General features: G+C 33.2%; 1 protein-coding gene across 3 annotated transcripts in view; it reads right to left on the reverse strand.

Moving 5' to 3' along the window:
* STYX (serine/threonine/tyrosine interacting protein) overlaps nt 1–26,544 on the reverse strand; it is a 36,664-nt gene that overhangs the window by 5,358 nt on the left and 4,762 nt on the right. For 2 of the 3 annotated variants that reach the window (XM_082386835.1, XM_082386836.1), the window contains exons 2-10: nt 20,197–20,229; nt 18,704–18,757; nt 14,845–14,942; nt 11,975–12,035; nt 11,535–11,571; nt 11,069–11,108; nt 10,926–10,976; nt 8,777–8,849; nt 686–779 (exon numbers count right to left, since the gene is read on the reverse strand). In XM_082386835.1, coding sequence (XP_082242961.1) covers nt 686–779; nt 8,777–8,849; nt 10,926–10,976; nt 11,069–11,108; nt 11,535–11,571; nt 11,975–12,035; nt 14,845–14,942; nt 18,704–18,757; nt 20,197–20,229 — 541 coding nt within the window. The remainder of the gene's footprint in view (nt 1–685; nt 780–8,776; nt 8,850–10,925; nt 10,977–11,068; nt 11,109–11,534; nt 11,572–11,974; nt 12,036–14,844; nt 14,943–18,703; nt 18,758–20,196; nt 20,230–26,544) is intronic. The other variant, XM_082386837.1, reaches the window with a different exon arrangement.

The following is a 26,544-nucleotide window of genomic DNA, read 5'->3' on the forward strand; positions in this document are numbered from 1 at the left end:
ACCAGGTACGTAACCTGTTTCTCCTAACTTACAAGGTTGTAGGTTCAAGTAAGACTGAAAGGAACTCTGGGAGAGAAAAACCATAAACTAAAAAAATTCCATGAATGCTCTAATAAAAAGAAAGGAGACAAAAAAGGGTAGCAAGGTCTTGGAGAGGATGGCAAAAGTTAGGATTTTGAGAGCATGCCTGGATCATTAACTTTTAAAATGGGGGAGGGGACACTGCAATAGGGAAAGGAGAAAGGATTCAAATACTTACGGCAAGAGAAAAACTGAGGTAGCTTACATTTAGTCACCCTGCTTTTACTTACTAACCACCTTTCATTTTTAATAAGACCACCTAAGTGTATTTAGGGCCTCGTCTCCAGACCCCTCTTATTATTTTAATCTTTGCAACACAGTTATACTACTTAAAGATTTAAAACTCAACAAAGTAGAAATCTGATCTTCCAACCAACACGTTCTAATTAACTAGTGGTGTACACACAGAAGCTCAATATAATACATATTTAATTACAAAGTTAAAATTTGAAATTATTTTAATTCAACAGTCCATCCAAAAATTTTCTAAACAATTTAAATTGTTCAGTGTAACTTGTTAATGAGCAAAAGATGCTTCTTCTCTTCTATTCTTCACTACCATCATCTTTCTTCCCAAATTTCTCCAAAATGAAAAAATCCTTACCTGTGGTGCCAGAATGAACAGATAACGACCTTTCTATCTGAAGTGGCGACATCATCTGTATTGTTAATTTCGCTAGGTAGATGGCTTCATATTCCTAGAAGAGATTTTAATTAACCTGAATATACATTTAAATTCTTGGATACCCAAAACAAAACAAAATTTTAAACGTGGTTAATGCATACATCACTGGTATTCTTAGTTTATATTGAAAACTCTGGTGCCATATTGCTGTAAAAGAAAGGCTTAAAATTCCTATCTTATAATTTCACATTTATTGATGAGACCATAAATCAAGTCAAGCAAATAGCTTGCACTACGGCACTGCACACTGAACTGCCAGTCAGTATGTATTCTCTGCCACCCGGCATAAGCTATATGATCTCTGACTGCATCTGTTAAAACACATACATACCCCCAAAACCCAAACTGGCAATCTCATAGAATGATTATAAGAATAAAAAGAAATAAAACATTTAAAAAAATCAGATTAATATAAGGCATTTAATTGATTCAAGTATACATTTGGTTCTAATTCCTTAAAATCAATAGTCCTCTACTTCCAGTTAAAGATGGAGTAATAAAGGCATTCCTATCCCTCTCCCCTTTCTGAAAACAAAAAATAGAGAACTCCTTATTCGAAGAAACTAGGAAACATCCATAACCCTGAATATGAGAAGAATGAAGAGAAAAGTAAGGAATTAATTATCAAATAAGTCAGGATACTGGCTAACTTTATGATGGGAAAAAGAGAATTATGATTAGAAAGAGGCCTCAAGAGGGCTTTTGGGATTCTGGCAAACATTCAATTCTTGACCTGGATGGCAGTTACATGGATGTTTATTCGCACTTTATGCATTTTTATATATGTGTATTATATTTCACAATAACATTTTAAAAAAAAGGAACCAGACTAAGCTATGCACAAAAGACGCCTGACTGCGGATATCAGACAGAGTGGGTACAGCTGACAAACCTAACAAGCCCTTGCCTAGTATGATACAGCCAGGAAGTGTGTGTGGGCTGTGGGAGGAGGAAGGGCATATTAAGGAAAACGTGAACATCCACACCTGGCATTTCTGCAAGACGCAAGCGATGTGGAGGAGAAACTGGGTTGCATGTTGCCAAGCATCGGCTGATCTTGGTCAGCTGCAAGTAAAGGCTAAACCATTGATTCTCAAGCCTGGCTATACCTGAGAATTACCTGAGGTGCCTTAAAACCTGTAGGTATATAGTCAGCTCCTCTCCTCCCCCCACCAGAGATTCTCATTTAACTGGTACGGATAACGTTTCCCAGTTGATTCTAATGGGCATGCAGTGTTTATCAATCTAAACAAGAAGAACCTGTGACAAAAGGGGCTCTTTTTTTTTCCCACTCGCTAAGTAGAGTCATAACACTGGAGAAAAGTGTTGGTGAGAAAGTCTTCCAAGACAACTGGGAAAATTTAAGCTGCCTACCTTTCCCCACCACTCCCCTGGTCCCTTTCCCACAACTTTCTTGTTGGGCAAATGGCTTATCTAAGAAGAATGTCTCCAGTTCAAAGATGACCAATATCAAAAAGGAACCAGTGCATGTCTTATGTAAAGATGTTTGCAAGGGAAAGAAAAGCAACATTATAACCAAAAGTCTATACATAAAGAACACTGCATGAAAATTACACCATGGAGCAGGTGAAAATTATAATTCCCCATGAAATCGATGAGAATACGGCATTTCTGAAACGAGTTCAAAGAAGAGATAAAAGGATTCATGGAAGAAATAGGACAATAAAAGAGATGACTATGCCATTTCCTACCATTTCAGAAAACAAACAGAACGCCCCTCTTAATCCTAGTTTCCCCTCCAACTACTGTTTCATTTCTGTTTTCCCCTTCTAAGCATAATTCCTGGAATTATCTATTCTTGCTGTTCACATTCCTCTCTTCCCATTTTCCTTTCAACTCTGAGCAATTATGCTTATCTTCCCCCCTCCACAAAAATTGTCAAGGGCACCAATGACATCATGTTCCTAACCTAATGTCAATTCTCAGCCCTTATCTTATTTAACCTATTATCAATCTTTGAAACGGAGGGTCATTCCCCACTCTTCTAACACCTTCTTCACTTGACTTCCCAAACACCAGACCATCCTGATTTTCTTCCCAACTCACTGGCCACTCTTTTCAGCCTCCTCTGCTGATTCCCCATCTCCACAATCTCTACATGCTGGGAATACATTAAGGTTCTGTTTTTGAAATCCTTCTCTATCCACATTCACTTCTCTAGTGATCTCATCCAGTTTCAAAGCTTTCAATAGCATCTATATATTGATAACCCCTAGAAATACAGTTCTTTCTCATGAAATCCAGGCTTATATGTATACCTGCCCACTATCTAATAGCTCTCTCAACCTTAACATGACCAAAACCGACTCTTGATTTTACTCCCTTCCAATTTCATGCAGTTTCTCCCATACAAGCAAGTAGCAGTTCCTCTTCCAGTGTTCAGGCTACAAGGCTTAAATTCATCCCTATCTCTCTTCACATCCAATCCATCAGCAAATTCCATCAGCTCTACTGTCAAATAAATCCAGCATCTGATCTCTTCTCACCTCTCCCCCTGCAACCACTTTGATTCAAACCAACACTCTCCTGACTCCATCACTGCAACAGCCTCTTAACTCGAGCACTTGCTTCTGCCCAAACCCCAACAACCCCTACAGTATATACACAGTATACTATATTCAACACAGCAGCAGGCAATCTGAAGTTGTTCCTTCACTTAAAATAAAAGCCAAAGGCCTTACTTATAATGGCCTATAAACGTCTGTCATGTGGCCCCTTACCTCCCAGCTTTAATCTCCTACCGTTATTTGCTTACTCTGTTGCAGCCACACCGACCTTCTTGCACTTCTCGAAAATACTATGCATACTCCCATTTCAAGGCACTTGCACGTATATTCCTGCTACCTAGAATGCCTTCCCCCCAATATCAGCACAGCTTGTTCTCCTAATTTCTCCAGGTCTCTGCTCAAATATCATTTTTGCAATAAGGCCTTTTCTGATCACCATTTAAAAATGCAATTCATGTCGCATCTTCTTATGTGGCCTTATTTCTCTCTCCCTTATTTTTCTCTGTGACCCATTACCATCTGACCCACTACATTTCACTTTGTTTACTGTTTAATTCTCTCATTAGAATAAGTTTCATGAGGTCAGAGATTTCTGTCTATTTTGTTCTCTGCTTTACTGCCATTGCCTAGAACAATGCCAAATGAACATTTGATGAAACAATGAAGTATGGGAAAGGGAAGAAAAGCTTGAGAAAAATCAAGCCAAAAGAGAAAAGAACAAAGTTGAAAATAATTACAGAGAAAATGGCAGATATGGAAGAAAAAGGGAACCAATATAAAATATGTCTCTGGGAGAAAAAGCCAGGCAAATGAAACAGAACAACAAAAACAGAAGCCAAATACATAGTAGAAGAAAACTTTCTGAAATAAGGGAAGGTGTGAATCTGTAAGTGCTAAGGGCATACTAAGACTGAGAAGTTAATATAGAACAATCAACAAGATATACCTTGATAAAGCATCCTATGTTCATCCAGACAACACCTCCTCCTCCCAATCAAGTCTTTTAAGGGGGAAAAATTTTTTAAATTAGGCTCCCCTCAGACTTCTCTGGAGCAATATTCAATGTCAGGTCTGTGTGCAAACCCATAAGGGAAAAAGTATTAAACAAAAAATTTTTATCTAGCCAATTGTCATTCAAACATAAGAGCAACAGAAAAATATTTTCCAAAATGCCAGGACTTAACGGAATATAGTTTCCAAGAACTCTTCTTGAAAATAATGCTCAAAGACAAACTCCAGTAGTTGAATAAAGAAGCTAGAATCCTATTTAAATGTAGAACTAAGGATGAACAACTAGAAAATGCGGTTATAGGATAGAATATAAATATTATAATCTGTAACAATGTAGAAAAAGTATAATCTTTTTTTTAAAAAAAGGAGATGGCAGGACATGTAACAGGAGGTAGTTTAAGTAGATGATCTTATATTGCTAAGTAACAAGAGGTATAATATTTAAATATTTTTGAAGGTATAAGAGGTAACTCCTAGAAGAACTAAGACTAATAACAAAGCAGGTAGTGGAGGGGAAGGAGGAAAGAAGTAGAGGTATATAAATTTTTATCTTTTATAGTGGAAATCAACTGATAGTTATTTAAAAGTGATAACTCAAGAAACATATGTATATACTATAAAGTTACAATTGTGCCCATTAGAACTAAAAACAATAAATTTAAAAATTATCAAAAGAATACAAACATACAAAGAATTCATAAACTTTATAGTGAAAAGTTTAAAAAAGATGTACTTAAAAGAGAAAGCGTGACATGAAATAAAAGGACAGACAAAAGTATGTATCATTTTTAGTGCAAGAAAGTGGGATAAATTCACCTATTAAAGAAAAATAGTGATAAATCAAATAACAAAATCCAGCCATAGACCATATATAGGAAATGCATCTAAAACAAAGTGATTTAGAAAGGTTGAAGAAAAGGAATGAAGAAACTCACAAGGCAAATGCAAACAATATTACACAAGGTTAATTTCAAAGTAAAATAATTGAATGAAGGAATAATAAATATATAACTACAATGAAGACCTAACTTGAATTTTACCTACCAAATAACACAGTACCAAAATTGGCAAAGAAACTAGAAGAACTAAAGAAAAAATAAACAGAAACATAATAAAGTAAAGGAGTTTCAATTCACCTCTCAGCCCAAGACAGACGAAGTGAACAAATACTATCAGCCCTCTATGCACGGATGCAGAACCCACAGATACAGAGGACTGACTGTACTATGCCATTTTATATAAGATTTGGAATTCATGGGGCGGCAGGGGGAGGGGGGTGTCCTGAAACCAATCCCCCACGGATACTGAGGGACGACTGTATATTGAGCTTTATGCCCTGAAAACAGAGAATACAACTGTATATTAGGCCACGAAGAAAACATTAAAAAATTCAAGAAGTAAATAGTATTAGAAATGAACAAAAATAGAAAATAAACCTTGTCACCTATATAGTTAGTTTTTAAAAAAAAAAAAACTCAAACAAATGTTAAGTAAAAAATAAAATCAAAAGTGAAATCACAGAATATCAAGCTATAACAATAATAAAAATATTGCATAGCAGAATCTATGTACGATATGTAGAATATGGCTAAAGCAATGCTAAGAGGATAATTCATGGTCTTGAATTCCTGAAAGAATGAAAAACTAAGCTTTCAACTCAGGAAATTCACTAAAGAATAACAGCAGCAGCAGCACAAACAACAAAAACCTAAGGAAAGCAGAAAGCAAGCAGAAATTCAAATACAGAAAATTTATATAAACTAACCAGATCAAGGAAAAAAGAAAGCACAGATACACAAAATTAGAAAAAAGAACGGAAAAATATTTTCCTCAATTTTATCTCAAATCCCATGAAATGAATGATTATATAAGAGATTATGAAACCATCCAAAGTGACCTGAGGAGTATATGAAAATCAGACTTAACCTACCAAACGAAGAAAAGCTGTCCAAGAATTGGTCCACCCTCAAAATATACAAATGAATGAAATAATGAATAACCGAATTAAATTAAAAAATCAAGGTCCAATGATTTCACAGGTACCATATATCAGAACACCAAGAAGCCCGTAACTCCAATCTAATTTACATTGTTCTAGAGCACATAAAGAGAAAGCAAGTTTCCATTTTAAAAATGAGAATCACGTGATAAACACCCAAACCAGAAGAGGGTAGTATAGAAAAAAATTACAAACCAATATCACTTATTCAACTAATTCCAAAATCTTTAAAAAAATACTGACAAATAGAATCTAGCAACACATTCACGGAACATAGTCTACCATAACCAAGTGAGATCCATTTGTGAACCAAAATGATGATTCAAAATTAAGAAATCTAGCATAATGTGATCCAATAATTCAACTCACCATATTAATGGCTTAAAGGAGTAAAACTACAGTCATTCCATAAAAAAAAATTTTTTTAAGCTAAATATCAACATCTATTCCTGGTAAAATCTCTTTACATAGGCACAGATGAATACATACATACACACACACACACACAGTGCAATACTAGAAGCACTGACATTGAAATCAAGAATAAAGTACAAGTACTATACCACTATTACTTATCATGATTCTGATACAATGACCATCCAATGAGAAAGAAAAAAAAAAATTAGAAAAGTTGCAAAATTATTATGATTTGGAGATGAAAATCTAAGACAATCAACTAGAAAATTTTTCAGAATTGTTTAGAGTTAATAAGGTTGCCAACTGAAAACAACAAAAATCAATAGCTTTCCTATATACAAGTAAGCAATGAGAAAAACATACTGGAGGAAAAAAACATTTTATGTATAATGGGAATAAAAGAAAATAGGAATAAATTTCATAAGAAATGCATATATTCTATATAAAGAAAACTTTAAAACACTAAAAGACATAGAAATTGACTTGAATAAATGGAACATACTCTTAGAGAGGAACATACTAAGAAAAATTTAAAGGTGTCAATTCCTTCTGAACTGTGAATGTAGAGATAATGTTATTAAAAACAACCACAGGACTCTTTCCAGTAAAGGTCACACCAAAAAATAAGTGTTAAGAACATGCCAGGAAAATTCCAGAAAACACATTAATGAGGGGATCTTGATTAAATTACTTGATATAAGTAATATAAATTACTTACATAATATTATAGTATTTAAAACTGTTTGATACAAGTGCAGCAATAAGCAGATCAATGGAACAAAATACAAGGTCAGAAACAGACTCAAGTATAGATCAGAATTTGGTATATAATAAAAATGGCATTTCCAATCAGTTGGATAAAGATAGATTTTCTTAATATACAGAGTCCTTACAAGCCAATGAGAAAAAGACCAACAACCTGATAGAAAAATAGGCAAATCATAAGGAGCTGTCACTTTTACCACCATGATAACAATGATCAAGAAGTTTCATAAAACACTTTCACTATTGGTATTGATTAGGTATGGGTAAACAGGTACCCCTTGTTTCCTGAAGCCTTTTTAGAGGCAATTTGGCAACATCAAATTTCAAATGCCCTCTGACCCAGCAATTCTACTCTGATCAATTATCATACAGGTGCATTCACACATGTAAACAAAGATGTACCTACCAGAATATTCTTTCCCATGTTGTTTAAAATCGTGAAAGGCTGGAAACAATCTAAAGGTCCATGTATAAGCAACTGGTCTTATATAACTGCGATACATACATACATCTATGTACATATACACATAAAAATATTATGCAGGTAGAGCTATATATGATCTTCAAGATATACTATTAAGGAGACTTACTTTTCAAGTATTCTTCTTAGGCATTATTGAATTTTTATTTTTTTAACCATGAGTATTTTTTTCTCTTTTAAATGAAGTAAAAACTAAAAGTGAATTAAAAATAAAAATGAAGTAAGATTTAAAGTTTGGTAACTGAGACAACCCATTTTGTAGTGCTCTTGATGTCTCAATGTGAGATTTATTCCTGCATAACTGGATGGAATCAGCCAGAGCACATTCTTCACCTATGATTTTCCTTCTTGGAAAAAAATTAAATAAATTAATCAGATAAATTCACAGGTTTACTTTACTGTCTTTTTAGTGCATCCTCTAGGCATCATCAAATGTGAAAGAATATGGAAAAGATAAAGCATATAAAACAGAAAAGGCTGCTATATGTAATACGTTTAGAATCAAAACTCTCTTATGCTCTGTATGTGTGATTAAATTAAAGAAGTAACTGAAGACATTTCTAACATCAATTATTTTACTTTAGGTTGAAAAATGTGCCTTTAACTCTTTTTTTCTTGTTAATGGTAGCTTTTAAGAAAATACTGATAATTTTAAATACAGATGTAAACTTGAACAAAGAATCAAATTAATCAGATTATGGCAATTTTTAAGTATTTACAAAGTAAATACTACAACTAAATTACATGAACATAAGATTTTAATTATCCTACTTTCTGACTGCCTTAAAGAGGAAGAAGAGAGAAGTTACCTGAAGCTGATGGACAAATCCAGCATTAGGATTAATACAGAATCTTCTTTCTTGAACGTAAGCAAATGCATCTCTGAAAACAAAAAAAGAAAACTAAGGCGATAATATTATTTCATGAATTAATCTCAATTTTTCCAGAATTTATCTAAAATAGGAACTTACCTAACAATTTACCTAAAATAGAAAATCATAATCATACAGCTTGTACTACAGAGAGATAGTGAATTGTAGTGGAAAAACTGAAAGCATGGTCAGACTAAGTATCACAATTCGTTTGCTTCCCAGCTGTGTGTCCTAGGGGACACTTCTCAGCTTCTCTAAGCTTTATTTTTCTCATCTGTAAATTAGGCATTATAATAATTCCTATCTTGGAGCACTACTGTAAAGATGGAAAATAATAAGTATAACACATCGTGTACAGCATCTGTCACACAGTACATGCTCAGATATTATTACTGGTTAATAAATGAGAAGTATAGGGACTTCCGTGTGTTGTTGAGATAAAAGTGCCTAGAATAGTATCTGGCACGTGGCAAAAACCCAATAAATGGAAGTTATTTTCACTATTAATATTATTACTGACACATCACCAAATAATAAAGAGAATATATAAAACAAAATCTAGCGCATATTACTCATTTTCAGTTAAATAAAAGCATTTGTATTCAAATAATATTTAAGAATTAACACTTTTAAGCAAACTTTTCCATTATAATTTTAAGATAAAAAATACCAAATAAACTAAAGCATTTGGGACTTCCCTGGTGGCACAGTGGTTAAGAATCTGCCTGCCAATGCAGGGGACACGGGTTCCATCCCTGGTCCGGGAAGATCCCACATGCTGTGAAGCAACTAAGTCCATGCGCCACAACTACTGAAGCCCGTGCGCCTAGAGTCCGTGCTCCACAACAAGAGAAGCCACTGCAATGAGAAGCCCACGCACTGCAACGAAGAGTAGCCCCCGTTCGCCGCAACTAGAGAAAGCCCACGTGCAGCAAAGAAGACCCAACGCAGCCAAAAATAAATAAATAAATAAATTAATTAATTAAAGATAACTTGGAAAAAAAAAAACTAAAGCATTTGAATGTCTACTATATGTGAGGCATGTGGATCCAATGCTGAACATAGCTCAAATGGAGAGGGTTAATTGGGAACACAGCATTAGAATGGAGAGATTGATAGGGGCATGTCATGTGAAGTTTCATTGGCCATGTTAAGAATTATTAAGGATCAGAAACATTTGAAAGCTTTTTAGGGTAAGGTAACATATGATCAGATTTATCTTTTGAGAAAATCATTCTCACTGTGGTGTGGAGAACAGAACAGACTAGAGAAGGAAAGAAAACATGAGACCACTAAGAAGGTGACTACTGGAAGAGTCCAAAGGAAACATGACTAGAGCTTGGATTAGGGAGATTAAATAATGATAAAGAGAAAGAGCCAGATTCAAGGAATACTTCAGGACAAAAAACAGACAGGATTTGGTAAAGGATCAGTTTGGGACATGAGGAGTGAAAGAGAAGGCAGTATCAATGATTACAACAGATTTCTAACTTGTACAAGACACACTAAGAAAGAAAATACTGTACATTGGCCAGCTTTTTTGGTTTGTTGTAGGGTGAAAAGCTCATCAGCCTGTCTCTCTCTCTCTCTTTTGTCTATGCAATATGCTTGGAAAAGATGATTTTGGATAAGACAAACAATGAATTGTGAACAGACACTAAAACAATTCTTAGGTAATTTTTCACCCAACTACTGTTAAAGGAAAACATAATAAATTAATCTTTTAAACAAAGCAAGCAATTACATCTTTGTCTAAGAGTTTTTAAACTCAGATTAACCAATTCCCTAGTAGTAAGCAAGCAGTTTTCCATGGGTTATTCCAACTATAATTATCTTTGGTTTTTAAAATAACAAGAGTTAGCACTAGCTCCATAAAATAACAAACATTAGCCTAAGTGGATCTATACAAGGTAGACACGCTACAAGGATTAAGAGACTTAACCATGGGATAAAAGGGCCTGCCTAATCAAACATGACTAGATGACAAAATCAGGAGATTATTAACTTAAAGCTCCTAAACCGTCTCCATTAAGCTTTATTTTAATGAGAATCTAAATTGTGGCTAGGTTTCAGAGTACTTTCTTACCTGTACTTCATTCCAAATGTTTCCATAATGTATGCAATAACAAAGGCAGCACTGAAGAGGGGGAAAAAATTTTTAGAAAAAAACAGAAAACACAACTCATTAATTAAATGCAAGAGAAAGAAAGATTATCTCTAACTTCATACCTCCTGGAGATCCCTGCATTCCCATGGACAAGAACTTTTCCTGAAAAACAAGAAATAGTTATTCTGATAGAAAGATACCTGATTCAGCAGCTAAAATATATTAAAACTATGTATCATACTACAATAAAATAAATCTTTTCTTAAACATTTTGTGTATTTTATATGTACAGTTTGGATACTTACTAATTTTCAAATCCTTGAATTTATTTATATTAACTGTGTGGAGATTACAGTAGACTTTTAGGTTAAAGAGATTTAAAGCTGACCCAGAACATGAAAAATAGTTCTATAGAGATATTTAAGAAAGTCTATCCAAATGAAACAAAAAGTTGGGAAAATACAAATTTGGGAAGACATAAATGCAGAATATGAAAGTTGTAATTAAGAAGAATACTAACTAAAAAATTAACTATCATAAATAATCTCCTAAAAATAAACATAAGCTAAGTAAAGGAATATTATTTACCTCCACTTTGTAAGCTCCCATCAATAAATTCTTTAGTCTGAAGGCAAAAGACAATGTGTTATAATAAAACATGTGCAGTAACATAAGCATAAAATACATACATACATACAGTGAAACATATTGAAAATAATTTCCTGATTATTTATATGAATAAAAATTACCTTATGTCAAAAATCTCCAAAATGCTACAAATACAACTATTACAAGTTTAAATATTAGTTTGAATTTAAGAAATTTGAAGTGTGATTTCTCAAATATTTGGAGATCATAAAAAGGTTTTAAAAATAATAAATTTTTTAAAAAATATAATCCCACAATTTTCAGACATAACAAAGTAAAAGTAGTACAGGAGAAAATCATGTTTCATTAAGTTTTAGAACCACAATTAAGAGGTCAAATCATAAATAAATTTTAAATGATATTAAAATATTGATACCTACCATGGGGAAAAAACGTATTATATTTTCAACTGGATTATCTGCAATATCCAAGACTAAATATCTGAAAATAGAATATTTTGTGATAAGCACATTTTCAGATAAAACTCTCTTCATATATAAAAAATATGAACATTTTTTGGCAACCATGAAAATAATGCAAAACAACTTTCAAAGTATCATATTCCCAAGAACCGAGCCATAGATTTTATACTGCTTGAAGGCACAGATAGCATTTAAAGCCTTAAATAACAAGTTAACATTTCTCTGATATCTTAGTATAAAAAAAAATCTATCTGCTTAAAATAGAAAAATCACAAGTAGGAAGAAACCTTCCTCTAGATCAGAGTGGACCTGGAAAATAAAGACAAAAATTGCCTGTTTTCCTTATTGTTATTCTTCTATTTCTACCAACTTCCCTAGGACTAAAAGATTTTTCTCTGGATGGCCCTGCCACCTTTCCTCACAACCCTAGAGAGGACAATTCAGAGGAAGCCCAAAGTCTGAGAGAGAAGAAACTAACCAAAATAGAAGGCAGCAGTCTGACAGAGCCGTGAGTCAAACATTCATTGTTTGAACTAACCTTCAGTAGAGCAACAAGCAACAAAAGACCACCTGTCCTGGAATTTTACACCTTCAAAAACATTTAAAATAAGTCATTTTAAAACACTGGCCTTATTTTGTGAAAAACTTCTACTTCTGGAAATTCCCTGGCGGTTCAGTGATTAGGACTCGGTGCTTTCACTGCTGGGGCCCTGGGTTCGAACCCTGGTCAGGAAACTAAGATCCCGCAAGCCGCGTGGTACGGCCAAAAATAAAAACTTCCATTTCTAACCTATCCAACACCACCTGTTTATTAACACAACTTAGTTAAGTAATTAAGTTATAAAATTTAAAGTCAATATTGCTTTAATGATCATTTTGGTGGCAGCAACTTCAATAAATTCAGGGCTTATCACACAGAAGCTGTATCCAGGACATTTTGGCACTAAAAACAAAAATTCTATACAAATTAGAAAGCTATATAGTACGGCATTTTAAAATATAACATTTTCATTTTCTTTAATATACACAAGTCTATATGTGTGTATACATAATACACATATACAGTAGAGAAAGTTTAGAGGGAAATATACCAAAATGTTAAAGTTATGTTCCTCTGGGTTGTGGATTTATGGATGACTTTTTAAATATTTTTCTTGGTGTCATTCTGTATTTTCCAACATATCTATAAAGAACAAGTATTTCTTTTGCAATTAGAAAAAATTTGATCTATTTTATTTTAGATTACAGATATTCCCTTTTTAAAACTAGTTTTTATTAACTGAAAAATGTGTACACACAGTAAAAAATTCTAACAGTATAAAGACATCTGCAATGAAACCTAGGTCTCTCTACCATCCCAGACCCTAAATTTCCCTTCTCAGAAGTAACTACTGTCAAGTTTCTAGTCTGTCAGTCCAGAAATTTTCTATGCATATACAAGAATATATACCTAATGTACTGCATATATTTTTAAACACATGGCTCTGCACCTTGCTGTTTTCATTTAATAAATCTTGAAGATTAGTCCATATGAGCACACATAGAAATATTTCATTCTTTTTCATGGTTACAGTATTCTATTGTGTATTCACACAATATATTTTATAGTCTCTTATACTGATGGACATTCAGGTTGCTTTCATTTTTACAAACAATAAAGCAGAACATTAAAACAGTTTTAACATATATGCTTTTATACAAATATTTCTAGAATGATATCAAAAAAAGAGTTAATAGTAGCTGCCTCCTAGCTAGAGATAGACTAGATAGCTGGGTTTAGGGGAGGAAAGAGACATTTTCCTTATATACCTTTTTGACCCTTTGGCCTTTGTATCATGTGTAATATATGCTTTATTTTTTTAAATGAAGCTAAAACAAAGAACATTAAAAACCATCAGATGCTCAACCTCATCATTTTAAGATAAATGAGAAAGGCAAATTAAAACTACACAAGACACCTTTTTTACTCCAGGAGATTGGGAAAAATTGTTTTATAATTTTGTCTTAGAGAGATACCAAGGAAAGAGTCCCTCTCATTTACTTCACAGTGGGAATGTAAACTGATACAACTCACTGGAGGGCAATTTGTAACATCTATTAAAATTTAAATGCTTACATTCTTTAATCCAGCAATTCCACCTCTACAAATTTATCCTACTGATATATTCACATATGAATTAAATGATATATACAGGGATACTCACTACATTAGCAAAAGTCTGGAAACAATCTAAATGTCCAACAAGAGGAGATGGGTTGAATAAATTTTAGTACAGTAATACAATGGATTACTGTGCAACTTAAAAAGAATAATGCGGGAGTTCCCTGGTAGCCTTGTGATTAGGATTCTGGGCTTTCACTGGTCAGGGAACTGAGATCCTGCAAGCTGTGCAGTGTGGGGGGGAAAAAAAAAAAGAAGAATGCAGCTAAGAAATAATATGAAGCAATCTCCAAAATACGTAATTTTTAAAAAAGGCTAACTTGATCTGTAAGAATATGTTTATATATGTAACATACCTCTGGAAACATACTCAAAAACAACGGATACCTGCAGGGAGGAGAATTGAGTATCTAGGGGACAGGAACAGGGAAACCTACTTTTCAGTATACATGTTTTTGAACATTTAGAATTCCACATTCTGTGCATGAATTACTTTTTAAAAATATTTTAAAGGAAGTTTATTCTTTAAATGATGTACTGTATGACCCATCTTTATAAAACATATATATACAGGAGAAAAATCCGATATGATAAAATCAACTTGAAATAAAAACATTACATGTTTGCTACCCTTAACATTTTTATAAATTATAGCAACAATTCTTACCTAAATAATTGTTGAAAGTTGGGTTTAATAAAGTTTGCTTCAATATTTTGTCTTATACATATTATATGAGTTATTCCATGTTTCTGTAGTATAGGTAGCTATAAAAAAAAAAGGAGAGAAATAGTTTAAAATACAAAACATCATCTTATTGTAAAACAGATACTTGAAAATACACAGGACTCAACTTTAGAACTAATGTAGCCACGTCTGAGCTTTAAGTACAGGGGATCAAAGCTAATTTCATAATAACATACCTGAAGTGATCAGCAAAATATTTCAATGATTCAAGGTTAATATACTACATGTCCTCAAAAGGCTAACAGGATTATTTTATATCTATAATTTTAGAGCTTGATATGACCTTAAAGATAATTTATTTGGGAAACAATACTACACATTCATTATATACCTTATTGTACACTTTGACCTTTGTATCATGTACTTTATTACATTATTATACTTTATTACTTATTTATAATTTACATTTATATACTCTTTATTATTTATTTATAACACTATATAGTGGTTAAAGGCATGGGCTTTGGAGTCATGAGAGACCCCAAGCTCTAGATCCCAGCTCTGCTAATGACCTGAGCACTGTGGCTCAATTTTCTCACATGAAAATAAGGAAAACCCTACCTATTCACTGAGTGGTTGTGAGAATTATATAAGAAAATATGTGTGGCATACTGCCTGGAACACACAGCAAGGGTTTTCAGTTAATGGCAGTTACATATATTGACTACAATTTTTATTTTTTAGAGAGGACTACTATGACATAAACAGTTGTTCAACATCACTGATTTCTAGACTACTCCCTGCCTCTCCCAGTACACTTTTTCTACTATAAGCCAGAATTAAGTTATACAATTCACAAAACCTAATTAACCTTTTAGGGTTTAAAAATTCTCCTAAAGTTAAAACTGGCAACTCCAAAAGATATTATATTCTGTGGTGCTTTTGAGCTCTACATTTAAAACAATTTAACATGACAACTCTAAGAACTATCAAATAAATTTTTATTTGCAAGTGACTATAGGTTTCAGTGAAATTTACAGGTGACGTTATTTTAATAGTTAGAACATAAATTCCATGAGAATAAGGACTTTGTTCACCGATTCATGCTAAGTATGTATAAAACAGTGCCTGGAACATAGAACTTGTTCAATAATTATATGTTCAAGAAATGAATGAACAAATCATGAACAATCAGAATTAATAACCTTGAGTTTTCTATTTTCAGTTTATAATCCTATATATTTAATTCCCTTTCTGTAATAAACAGTCCAGAACAGCAATACTAATAATTCATGAAAGAAGTCAAAGAATAATTTCTATTTGTTATAGACTGAATGTTTGTGTCTCCCTAAAATTCCTATGTTGAAGCCCTAACCTTCAAGGTAACAGTATTAGTTGGTGGGGCCTTTGGGAGGTAATTAGATATAGATGAGGCCATGAGGGTGGAGCATCCATGATGGAATTAGTGCCCTTATAAGAAAAGGAAGAGACATCAGAGCTTCGTCTCTCTGCCATGTGAGGATACATCAAGAAGGCAGCAAACCAAGAAGAGGGCCCTCACCAAAACCTAACCATGCTGGCACTCTCATCTCAAACCTCCCAGCCTCCAGAACTGTGAGAAATAAATGTCGGTTGTTGAAGCCATCCAGTCTATGGTATTTATTACAGCAGCCTAAGCTAAGAAAATGTGGTTTTTAAATGTTAATTTTTGCAGCTAGGTTTCCTATGTCTGGCATAGATTAGAGTTCAATTATCTTTGTATTTCCTGAGTACATCCTGAGACAGGGGAAAGGAGGTAAGCATTTGGTAGGATTAACAGTGAATCAATGGGGACTTCCCTGGTGGTCCAATGGTTAAGACTTCACCTTCCAATGCAGGGGGTACATGTTTGATCCCTGGTTGGGGAGCTAAGATCCCACATGCCTCGTGGCCAAAAAGCCAAAAAAACATAAAAAAAGAAGGAATACCGTAACAAATTCAATAAAAACTTAAAAAAAAAAATGGTCCACATCAAAAAAAAAATCTTAAAAAAAAATAATAAATCAGTGTTCCATATTCACATTTACGGAAACTCCAAAGTAAATTCAATGTTCATTCCTTTGTTTATGATTGATCTATGATATGTGAAGTTTTCATATCTACTCTATTAATGTGAGAAACTACAAGAAGACATATATAAAATTAGGGATAAAAACATATTTTAACAAGCCTGGAAGGCACATTAGATTACTAAGTGAAAAACAAACCTTAAGATAGAACCCAAAAGTAATAGCACACAAAACAGTTTTTATTTTTCAACAGACTTTCATTTATACAAAGCAAATTATGACCTTATCTCATACCTACAAACAACAGAAAAATTTTAGAAAAAGAAATGGTTCACTACTTACAAAGAACCTAAATATGTCCCTTTTATTAAAACTGTATTTGAATGTAATAAAAGATAGGCTAAACTAAGTGAGTTTATTAGAACAGGAGTTTATTCCCTAAGGTTTCTTTATCTCCGTTATTCTTTTGTTATTTTTTTGGATGATGAAATGAAAAGAAATATGGGCTGTACTATAATGACTCATGGTGGGAAATAATCAAATTGTGCCATAGAAGATTTTCTTCAGTCTAATGAGACTATGGTGAAATTAGGGGGAAGAGATTTTGAGACGATAGATCTGTAAACAAACATTTATAAATTAATGTGAGAAAGAGTATAACAGGTATATTTATAAAGTGCAGCGAGAATACAAAAAGCAAATAGTCTAAAATCATCCTGAAGGCCAGTATTTGTGAATATTACATTATTTGGGCATAACTTTGTTTTCACAAAGTAAGTCAGAGTTAATTCTATAGTTATCTACCATATTCTTTCCTTAGTATTTATTTACATAGATATTTTTTTATCCATGCCCCACCTTTCCAACTTAGCTGTAGGCCATCAAAATGACTAGGGTTACTCTTAGATAGTCCTCAACAGTCAAAAAGCCTTCCAATACCAAAAGGAACGACATTAACTTTAAAAAACTCCCAATCACCTAAAATTCGTAAATACATCAAATTATTTCATAAAAGCTTTAAATTCTACAGTTTTTATAAAACCTACTGCAGGTAAGTATCATACACAAGAACACTGACTTCTAAATAGGCAGGCTACTAGGGAAAACATTTGTGATATAATGTTTCACATTATAATTCAGAGAGAATTCAGAGAGAATTAGCACTGTCATAATTCATAGGGCTGAATCCTCTAGAAGTGACAATAACACTGTTACATATATTTGAATGAGATCTACCCTTTTAACCGTGTAACTGAAGAAATACATTTCAGGTTAACTATATAGGACATCTAGATATATAGTACAATACTTTACAACCTGGAACATCCATACCTCTAAAGTCTGGAAGAACAGAAGATTTGAGTCACTTCAATTAAAATATGTGGGTGTGTATGAGTGCATTCATACTCTCTTACCCTTTAACTAAAATGTTAAATAACCTTATTTTGGGATTTAATTGTATCTCATATTTTTCAGAAACTATGATTAGCAATTATAGATGTCTAACATCTTAGAGGGTAAATAAATTATTAAAGGTCAGTTTTTGGTAAGTCTTTTAAATACATGGATTTCATGAGGAAAAAAATACAAAAACTCATTTGTGATTTGTGGTTAAACATGAGAATCACTGGTCCAGTAAAATTTGGAAAGAAGTAGGTGCTCCAGAGTGACAACTACTGTTAATATGCAATATCGGTGCACCCTTCCTCAAATAAAACTCTTTCTACTAAAAAAATTTACTCCAAATAGTTGGTTAATAAGGTCTCTTGATGAATCTAATCTAAAGTTCTTACCTTGCTTTTCATGGCAGAAGAATATGGGCCTAAAAATAATCCAGGCAAAATTTCCTAGGAAAAAAAATTGAGCTATTTACCATCAGCAATTTAAATCTATACAAAATATGTACCATATAAGTGGATTAGCTGAGTGTTTTCATAGCTGTTATAATAATTTGCTAAAAAGCCTGTTATTTAGGGAGTACTTTCTAGCCACACTGAGCAAATGATTGGGAAGAGAAATGCAGATGTGCTTTATATAATCAAATGACACATTTAAAGTTTAAATGTAGTTCTGAAAAGTCAGGTATTTGAACTTCCATAGTGCTTTTTATAAGCAGTTTGAGTAGAATTACTATATTGTATTGTTGTCTTTTAGATTACTAAAACACCCCTAATTTTACTTCTATTTTCTGCTATAGTTTAGAAATAAAATAGGTATAAAGAAAATCATCCCTTTGGAATTACACAAAACCTTATTCAGTCAAATCAAAAGTAATACAAGATAAAACAAGATTACAACTTTTACCTATGTAAAGTATTATTGCAAAGCTTAAAAAAAAAAAAGACTATTGACTATTGACAGAGTCTCAGCAATTTAAATAAATAACTTCTGAATGGTGAATTAAAATTTATTCTATGTGAATTCAATATAGAAAGCTTTCAATGTGAATTCCATGTGAATTCAATATAGAAAGTTTTTAGTATATAGAGTATATATCATACTCTATATACTAATATAATTTTGTAGTTCGGTTCTATGGGACATCAGAATTATTTGTGTATAGGTGTGATTTCTTCTAATAGCTTCTTGTAGGCAGAAACTAAATTTTACTCATATTTGCATTCCCCATAGCACCAAGTAAAACGCCCCACGGGTAATCACATATTTTTAAAAAGTGAATTTTCACAAAGAGAGAAAGGGAACAGATTTTTAGAAGTCAAGAGATTCCTGAGAAGGGGAGACATTGCTTGATCTTGGGAGTAGCAAAGTTGAAATGCAAAACAAAAAAAGTACTGCTATGTGGGTTAGCTATCACTAATTCATTCATTCCATACTGTGAGTATTCAACTCAATCTTCTGGAGAACTTCACTATGAAAGTTGACTGGGAATCAGACACAAAGATGAGCAATTAGTCAAAAGGGTGATGTGCTTTACAGTCAACTCTCCTGAGTTTATCTAAGCTAGACAAACACAGAAAGTAAACTGTTTTCAGAAATAATACAAATATCGTACCCAATTTTTCAGATGAAGAAAAACAAAGTGACTCATTAAGCACAAACATATATTACTATGCCCATGGTTCTAATCTAAGAAAGAAATTTCATCTCCCATCTTTTTAAGAGCCACGATTAACTTTAAATATGTTAATATTTAAAATACTCAATGATGAACCTACGGATCATGAATCAACAGGACTCAAATCCTTTGTGAAATTAGGTTAAATTATTCAACAATGATAGTAACAGTAATACAGGCTGGCTGGAATAAATGAGAAGGTTGTCATACCTGCATCTCTCGTCTCATAGGGTAGGTCCACTCCTTAAAAATGGAAGGAAAACATAAGAAAAGTAAATAACATTATGAAAAATGTCACCCAATTAAAAGTTAAAGATGTAATATACAAGTGTATGGATTTTTTAAAAATACATTATACTTATAGAATATTCTATAAAAATAGAAGATTCAATTGGCTTCACAAACACCTGAAAATTTAAGTGACAAGAAAACAACAATTAAGGTAATTCTTTAAATAACTGGGCTTCCAAAATTATGATTATGTTACTTTATAATGGATGGAATAGTTCAATAATAATAAGGATAGGTATTCCAGAAGTTTCTCTCAAAAATGATCCTCTAAATCAGAGATGTCAAATAGACTTTTTGTCATTCGTGCCAACTCTAACCAACTGGCAGTAGATAGCTAAAACCCTATGTGGAGAAAGACTCAAGGAAGGAAAGAGTGCTGTGGTCATTGAGCAATATCTGCAATGATGAAAGAACAGAATGTGATAGGTATTTATTTGTCATTCCTGATCTAAACTGCCAGATGCTCATCAAACAGCCTTTCCCATATCTCACTTGGGCTTAAGATTCTGTCTAGTTCAAGTTCCTTTACAGATACACTTCACCGAAGTACAGAGTTCATTCTTGGAATGCAGACCAAGATAAAGAAGTTGGAAAATAATGCAAAATGCCAATGCAAAATGGCAAAAGACAGAAAATATTTTAAAAGAAAAAGAAGAAAGCTATTACAGTGAATTGAAATGAAGAATCAAATATAGGACAGATAGTCCTCATTTGTAAATGGACTACATTCCAAAAGTTTCTAGTTTGGTTGCTTAAAACTCAGAATTATAAATAGTAATTAGGTTTCTAAAGTTAAAACTGCAAAAAGTTAAAAAAAAAAACACCTTTTTATTTTGAAATAATTTTAGAATTACAGAAAAGTTGAAAAAAATAGTACAAGGAATTCCCTTTACCCTCCATCCAGATTCCCCAAGTCAGAAAAGTATTTTTAACATATAAGGTAGAAATGTTATATCTCTGTAATGGAAAGAGAGAATAGTACTCCTACAAAGACAGTCAGCATTTTTTTTTAAAATAGAGAAACAAAATACATTTTTCGTTTTTAATCTTGAAAATTGGTCTCAGCAATGTAGTAGAAGCGGACTATAAACCCTGAGAAACCATCTATGAAATGACTGTTAAAATATATTTTTAGAAGTATCTTTAAATGCACAGCTGAACTAAGAAGTGAGGGAAATCCCCAGAGAGACACACACTCATGAACACAAGAAAGCACAAACACAGCAAGGGTAGTAAGCACTGAAACAGAGCATACTGAGAAGATCTGCTAGTCTTTTCATGGCCTTATATTTCTTTCTGTTCTTTTAAAATGTAGGTATAAAAGAACTTATAATGAGGTGTTAAAATGCCCAAATCTGAATGTAGAGCTCAATCAATTTTTACAAACATACATACCCATATGATCACCACTCAGACGAAGATTTCCACCATCCCAGAAAGTTCCCTCATTCTTCTTTTCAGTCAATATCTCCTGTTTTCAGAGGTGACCACTAACTTCCATCACTACAGATTTTAGTTTTGTCTGTTCTGGAACTTCACGTAAATGGAATCATACAGCAGTACTATTTTATGTCTGGTTTATCTCACTCAGCCTAATGTCCGTGAGATTCATCCATGTTGTTGTGTATATCAGTAGTTAGTTCCTTTTCACTGCTGTGCAGTATACTAGTGTATAAATATTCCACAATTTACTCACTCTCCTGTTGGTGGGGATTTAAGTAGCTTCCAGGTTTTGGCAATTATGAATAAAGGTGCAATGAAAACTCTTTTATATGCTCTTTGGTGGACATATGCATTTATTGCTCTTGGATATATAAGTGGCAATGGAATGACTAAATCACAGAGTAGGCCTATATTTGGCTTTACTAGACACTGTCAAAAGTTTTAGAAGAGCAATTTACACTCCCACCAGGAATGTATGGGAGTTCTAGTTGTTCCACATCCTCATGATGGCCTTAATTTTAAATGGCACGGCACATGAGACAAAGCCTAGGACCTGCTCAAAGTCAGATCATGACCAAAATGCTGGGACCCCCAAAGGGCAACACCCTCAGTGAAAGATAAAAGTGGATGGAGTGGGGCCTCACTTCATCCCCATAAAAATGAGTACTCTTGCCTTTCCTAGCTTTGGTTCTGAGTAGGTGGTGGTGGTGGTAGTAGTGGGGTGGGGTCTTCCTAACCAATCTGGTCTTCACTCTGGTTTGGCATTAGAATGCAATTATCTTTGTGAGGCCAAGTGAAAATTTAATGTCAAGTGGTCCTGGGTAAATAGTGTCCATGGGTTCCTGGGAGAAGCAAATGCATTTTCTCTCTGGAGGAACATACCCTAAACCTAGATCAGAAATAATTCAAACAGATAGGTTCCAATGAACTCGCAATATAAAATTCATTAAAAAAAAAAAAATGATGAAACGAATCACCATGAAAAGCGATACAACTGAATCACAGCCACAAAGACGGCAGATATTAATTACAACAATGAAAAATACAACACATTTAATATATTTAAAGAAATAAGAGTACCATAAGTATGACCAAAAATTAAGAAACTAATTTTTAAGGGAGCCAAAAGGAATATGTAGAACTGAAAAAGTATAACTGAAATGAAAAGTCAACAGATAGGCTAAACAGAAGGACATAGAGAGAGAATCTGTGAACTGGAAAACAGAACTAATGAAATGACCTAAATTCAGAGATGGAAAATATGAGCAGTTAATAGACATATAAGATAGAATTAAATGGTCTAACATCCATAGAATCTAAGTTCCAGAAGGAGGGGTGAGAAAATAAAGGAGAGATATTACACCAGGTATTAATGAGAATTTTCCAAAAGTAGTTAAAGATACCTCAGAAATAGGTGGCCCAGTAAATCCCAAGCAGGATAAAGGAAAGAAATGCACAGGTAAACAGTGAAACAGCAGCACAGCAAACACAGAAAGGAGAATTTCTTTTTCCAGACTAAAAGCAAATAGAAGACTGGAAAAGAATAGAGGCCAGAAGACCTACATATATGCAGTCAATTACTTTTCCTGAAAGACACCAAGGCAATTCAATGCAGAAAGAAAAGTCTTTCAACAAGTGGTGCTGGAACAACTGGATAAATGTCTGGAAAATAAAACGAATCTTGATCCTGACCACACGTGTGTGTGCTCGCATGCACATGCATGCGAGCACACACACACACACACAAACATCTCATCTGTCTTCATTGCTGTATCTATTTCCAGCACTTGATGACAGTACCTGGCACATAGTAGGCACTCAATAAATAATTGTTGAATGAACGAAAAAAAGTGTGTGTGTGTGTGTGTGTGTATAAACGTAAGTGCAAAAATGATATAACTTCTAGAAGAAAACATAGGAGAATATCTTTGCAACCTTGGGAAAAGGAAAGATGTCTTAAAGAGGGCACAAAAGGTACTAAGCACAAAGGGAAAAAAACAATTTAGTAAATTCGATTTCATGAAAATTAAAAACTTCTGCTCAAGGAAATACACTGCTAAGAAAATGAAAGATCAAGCCACAGACTGAAAGAAAACATTTGTAATACATATATCCAACAAAAGACTTGTATCCAAAATACAAAAATACACACCAACAATAAAGTGAAAACATAATTTTTAAAATGGGCAAAGAAGTAGACAGACATCTCATTATGGAAGATATCTAAATGGCCAATATCACATGAAAATATGCTCAACATTAGGGAAATTCAAATTATATTAAAACAACAAATTCAAATTCAAAGCATAGGATACCATTACATATCCACGATTGACTAAAGTTAAAAAGTGACAACACCAAATGTTAGTAATGACGTGGAGCAACTGGGACTTTCAAACACTGCTGAGTATAAAATGAAATGTTAATAATATACTTACCTGATTAATCTAGCAATTCCACTACTAAGATTTACCAAAGAGAAATGAAAACATACGTCCACAAAAAAAGACTTGTACAAAAATATTCAAAGTAGCTTTATTCATCATAACCCCAAATAACCCAAATGTCTATCCATGGTATACTCATACAATGAAACAGTACTCAGCAATGAAAAAGAATCAACTACCCATAAACACAATATAGATGAATTTCACAGGTATTATGTTCAGTGAAAGAAGCCATAAACAAAACAGTCCATTTTGCATGATTCAATTTATATGAAGTTCAAGAACAGACAAAACTAAACTATGGTTACAGAAATCATCATATTCGTTGCCTAATGTGGGGTGGGGTAGGGGTTGCCTGGAAATGGATATGAGGTAACTTTCTATGTTGGGAGAAATGGTCTACATCTTGATACAAGCAGTAGATACACCGGTGTATATACTTAATAAAACTCACTGAATTGTACATTTAATATCTGTGCATTACACTCTATGTAAATTTTATCTCTATTAAAAAAAGAGAGCATCCAGACAAAAAAGATAGATTACATATAAAGGAAAGACAGTATGACTGACCCTGACTTCTCAACTACAAGAATGGAAAGGCAGAAGACAGAGGAACAATACATTCAAAGTGGTGAAATAAATAATTGTTAGTTTAGAATATATATTGAGAAAATCGTCTTTCAAGAACAAGAGTGAAATAAAAGACAATTCCATACAAACAAACAAACAAAAGAGAGTTTACTACCAGCAGACTCTTATTAAAGGAACTTCTAAAAGATGTTTTTTTGAAGAAAAGGTACTACTGTCTCTATTTTACATTTCTATTTTAGGTACAGAGAGCCTACATAACCTGACTTCAAGTTCACGTAGTCTGACTCTAGAGTCCATTCTCTTAATCGCTACACTATACAGCCTCTCAATGTAAGAATGAACTATAAGGCAAACATATAGTTATATTTAAACAAATACTGACTACATAAAATAATAATAATGATTAGTTTATAGCGATTAATAGAATAGAAAAAAGTATATAATTTACAAGCCAGTAGAGGGGGAAATGTAATCAAACTGTACAGACTGAATGTTTACCTGCTTTGTTAACTTACCAATATGTTACAACTTTTTTATATTGAAAAACTGTTAAAGAAGTTAGGTCAAATATTCTTGTCATTTTAGTCACAGAACCGCTAACCATTGAACACAGTGCCTGCCAGAGAATAAGCACTGAGGAGATCCACGGTACTAGATTCTATGGATCTTATTTCTTTCTCTTTTCTTTTCTTTTTCTTTTTTTTTTTTTTAAAGATTCTCTAGTAGTCTAACAGTCAGCCTTATCTTCCGGAAAAAACTGGTCAGAGCTGTGAGAAAGAAGAAAGCGATTAAAGAAATGTGTACTTTTGAGTTTACCTAAAATGAAATCTCTACATTATGTGTGATGAAAGAAGAAAAACAGAGGAACATATATAGGGAAATGGTGTACATCTATTCCAGGGAATACTACGCAATATGCCAGATGGCACTTAAAGCCACAGGATAAACATGTGCTTCTTTCTGGTGTATTAATTTTATCAGAAGTTTTGTTTTTTGTTTTTTTGTTTTCCTGGAGAAAAAAAGTATTTTCACTGACCACTAATTTAAAACATTAAAACAAACATGAACATATGGAATAGAATGCAAAATTTACACGAATTTTTAAGTGAAACAGGCTTCAAATAAATTTTGAGTTTCTCATAAGGTTGTATTCAATAGAACATGTATGCTGTATTTATAGAAGAAATATTACCGGAGTAAAAAGCAAGCTGTATAGAAGAGAATGAAAAATTACTCCTATTCACAGGACAGACAAGCATGCAGCCTACTTTAGTGAGCATGACTTGCTGTAATAGGCAATACTCCTGATCTCAGGAGTTTACCCTCTTTGTTTATCTAGCTCTGATTACTACCTACAGAACAAATCTTAAACCTGCCTTGTCTACCAATTCTGCCTTTAATGTACTACATCAAGATTTTGAAAGTCATTCATGCTTACAGTCGTGCTCTACCAGACACATATCTGTCTGAACATGTCTCTAATAACCAAGTCTTGGGTGTATCACACTCAATCTCAACCTGCCCACAGTTCCTAAAATCCATCAATTTAGAGATGGGAGTATTAATGGGTCAGACTCCCATTATAACTGCCAATGATCTATTCTGAATTACTATTGTAGATAACTAGTAGAATCAACTTCCCAAGCTTCAATGATTAGCAAAGCAGTCCAACTATATTTCTCAAACCAAAGCAAGCCTGCTAAGCTAAAATATCCTTAATTGTGAAATACACCATGCTTCTGACAGAAATTCACAAGTGAAAATCCTTCAATCATCAATATGA

Source organism: Balaenoptera borealis (assembly GCF_965194805.1).
Source record: "Balaenoptera borealis genome assembly, chromosome: 3".
NCBI lineage: Eukaryota > Metazoa > Chordata > Mammalia > Artiodactyla > Balaenopteridae > Balaenoptera > Balaenoptera borealis.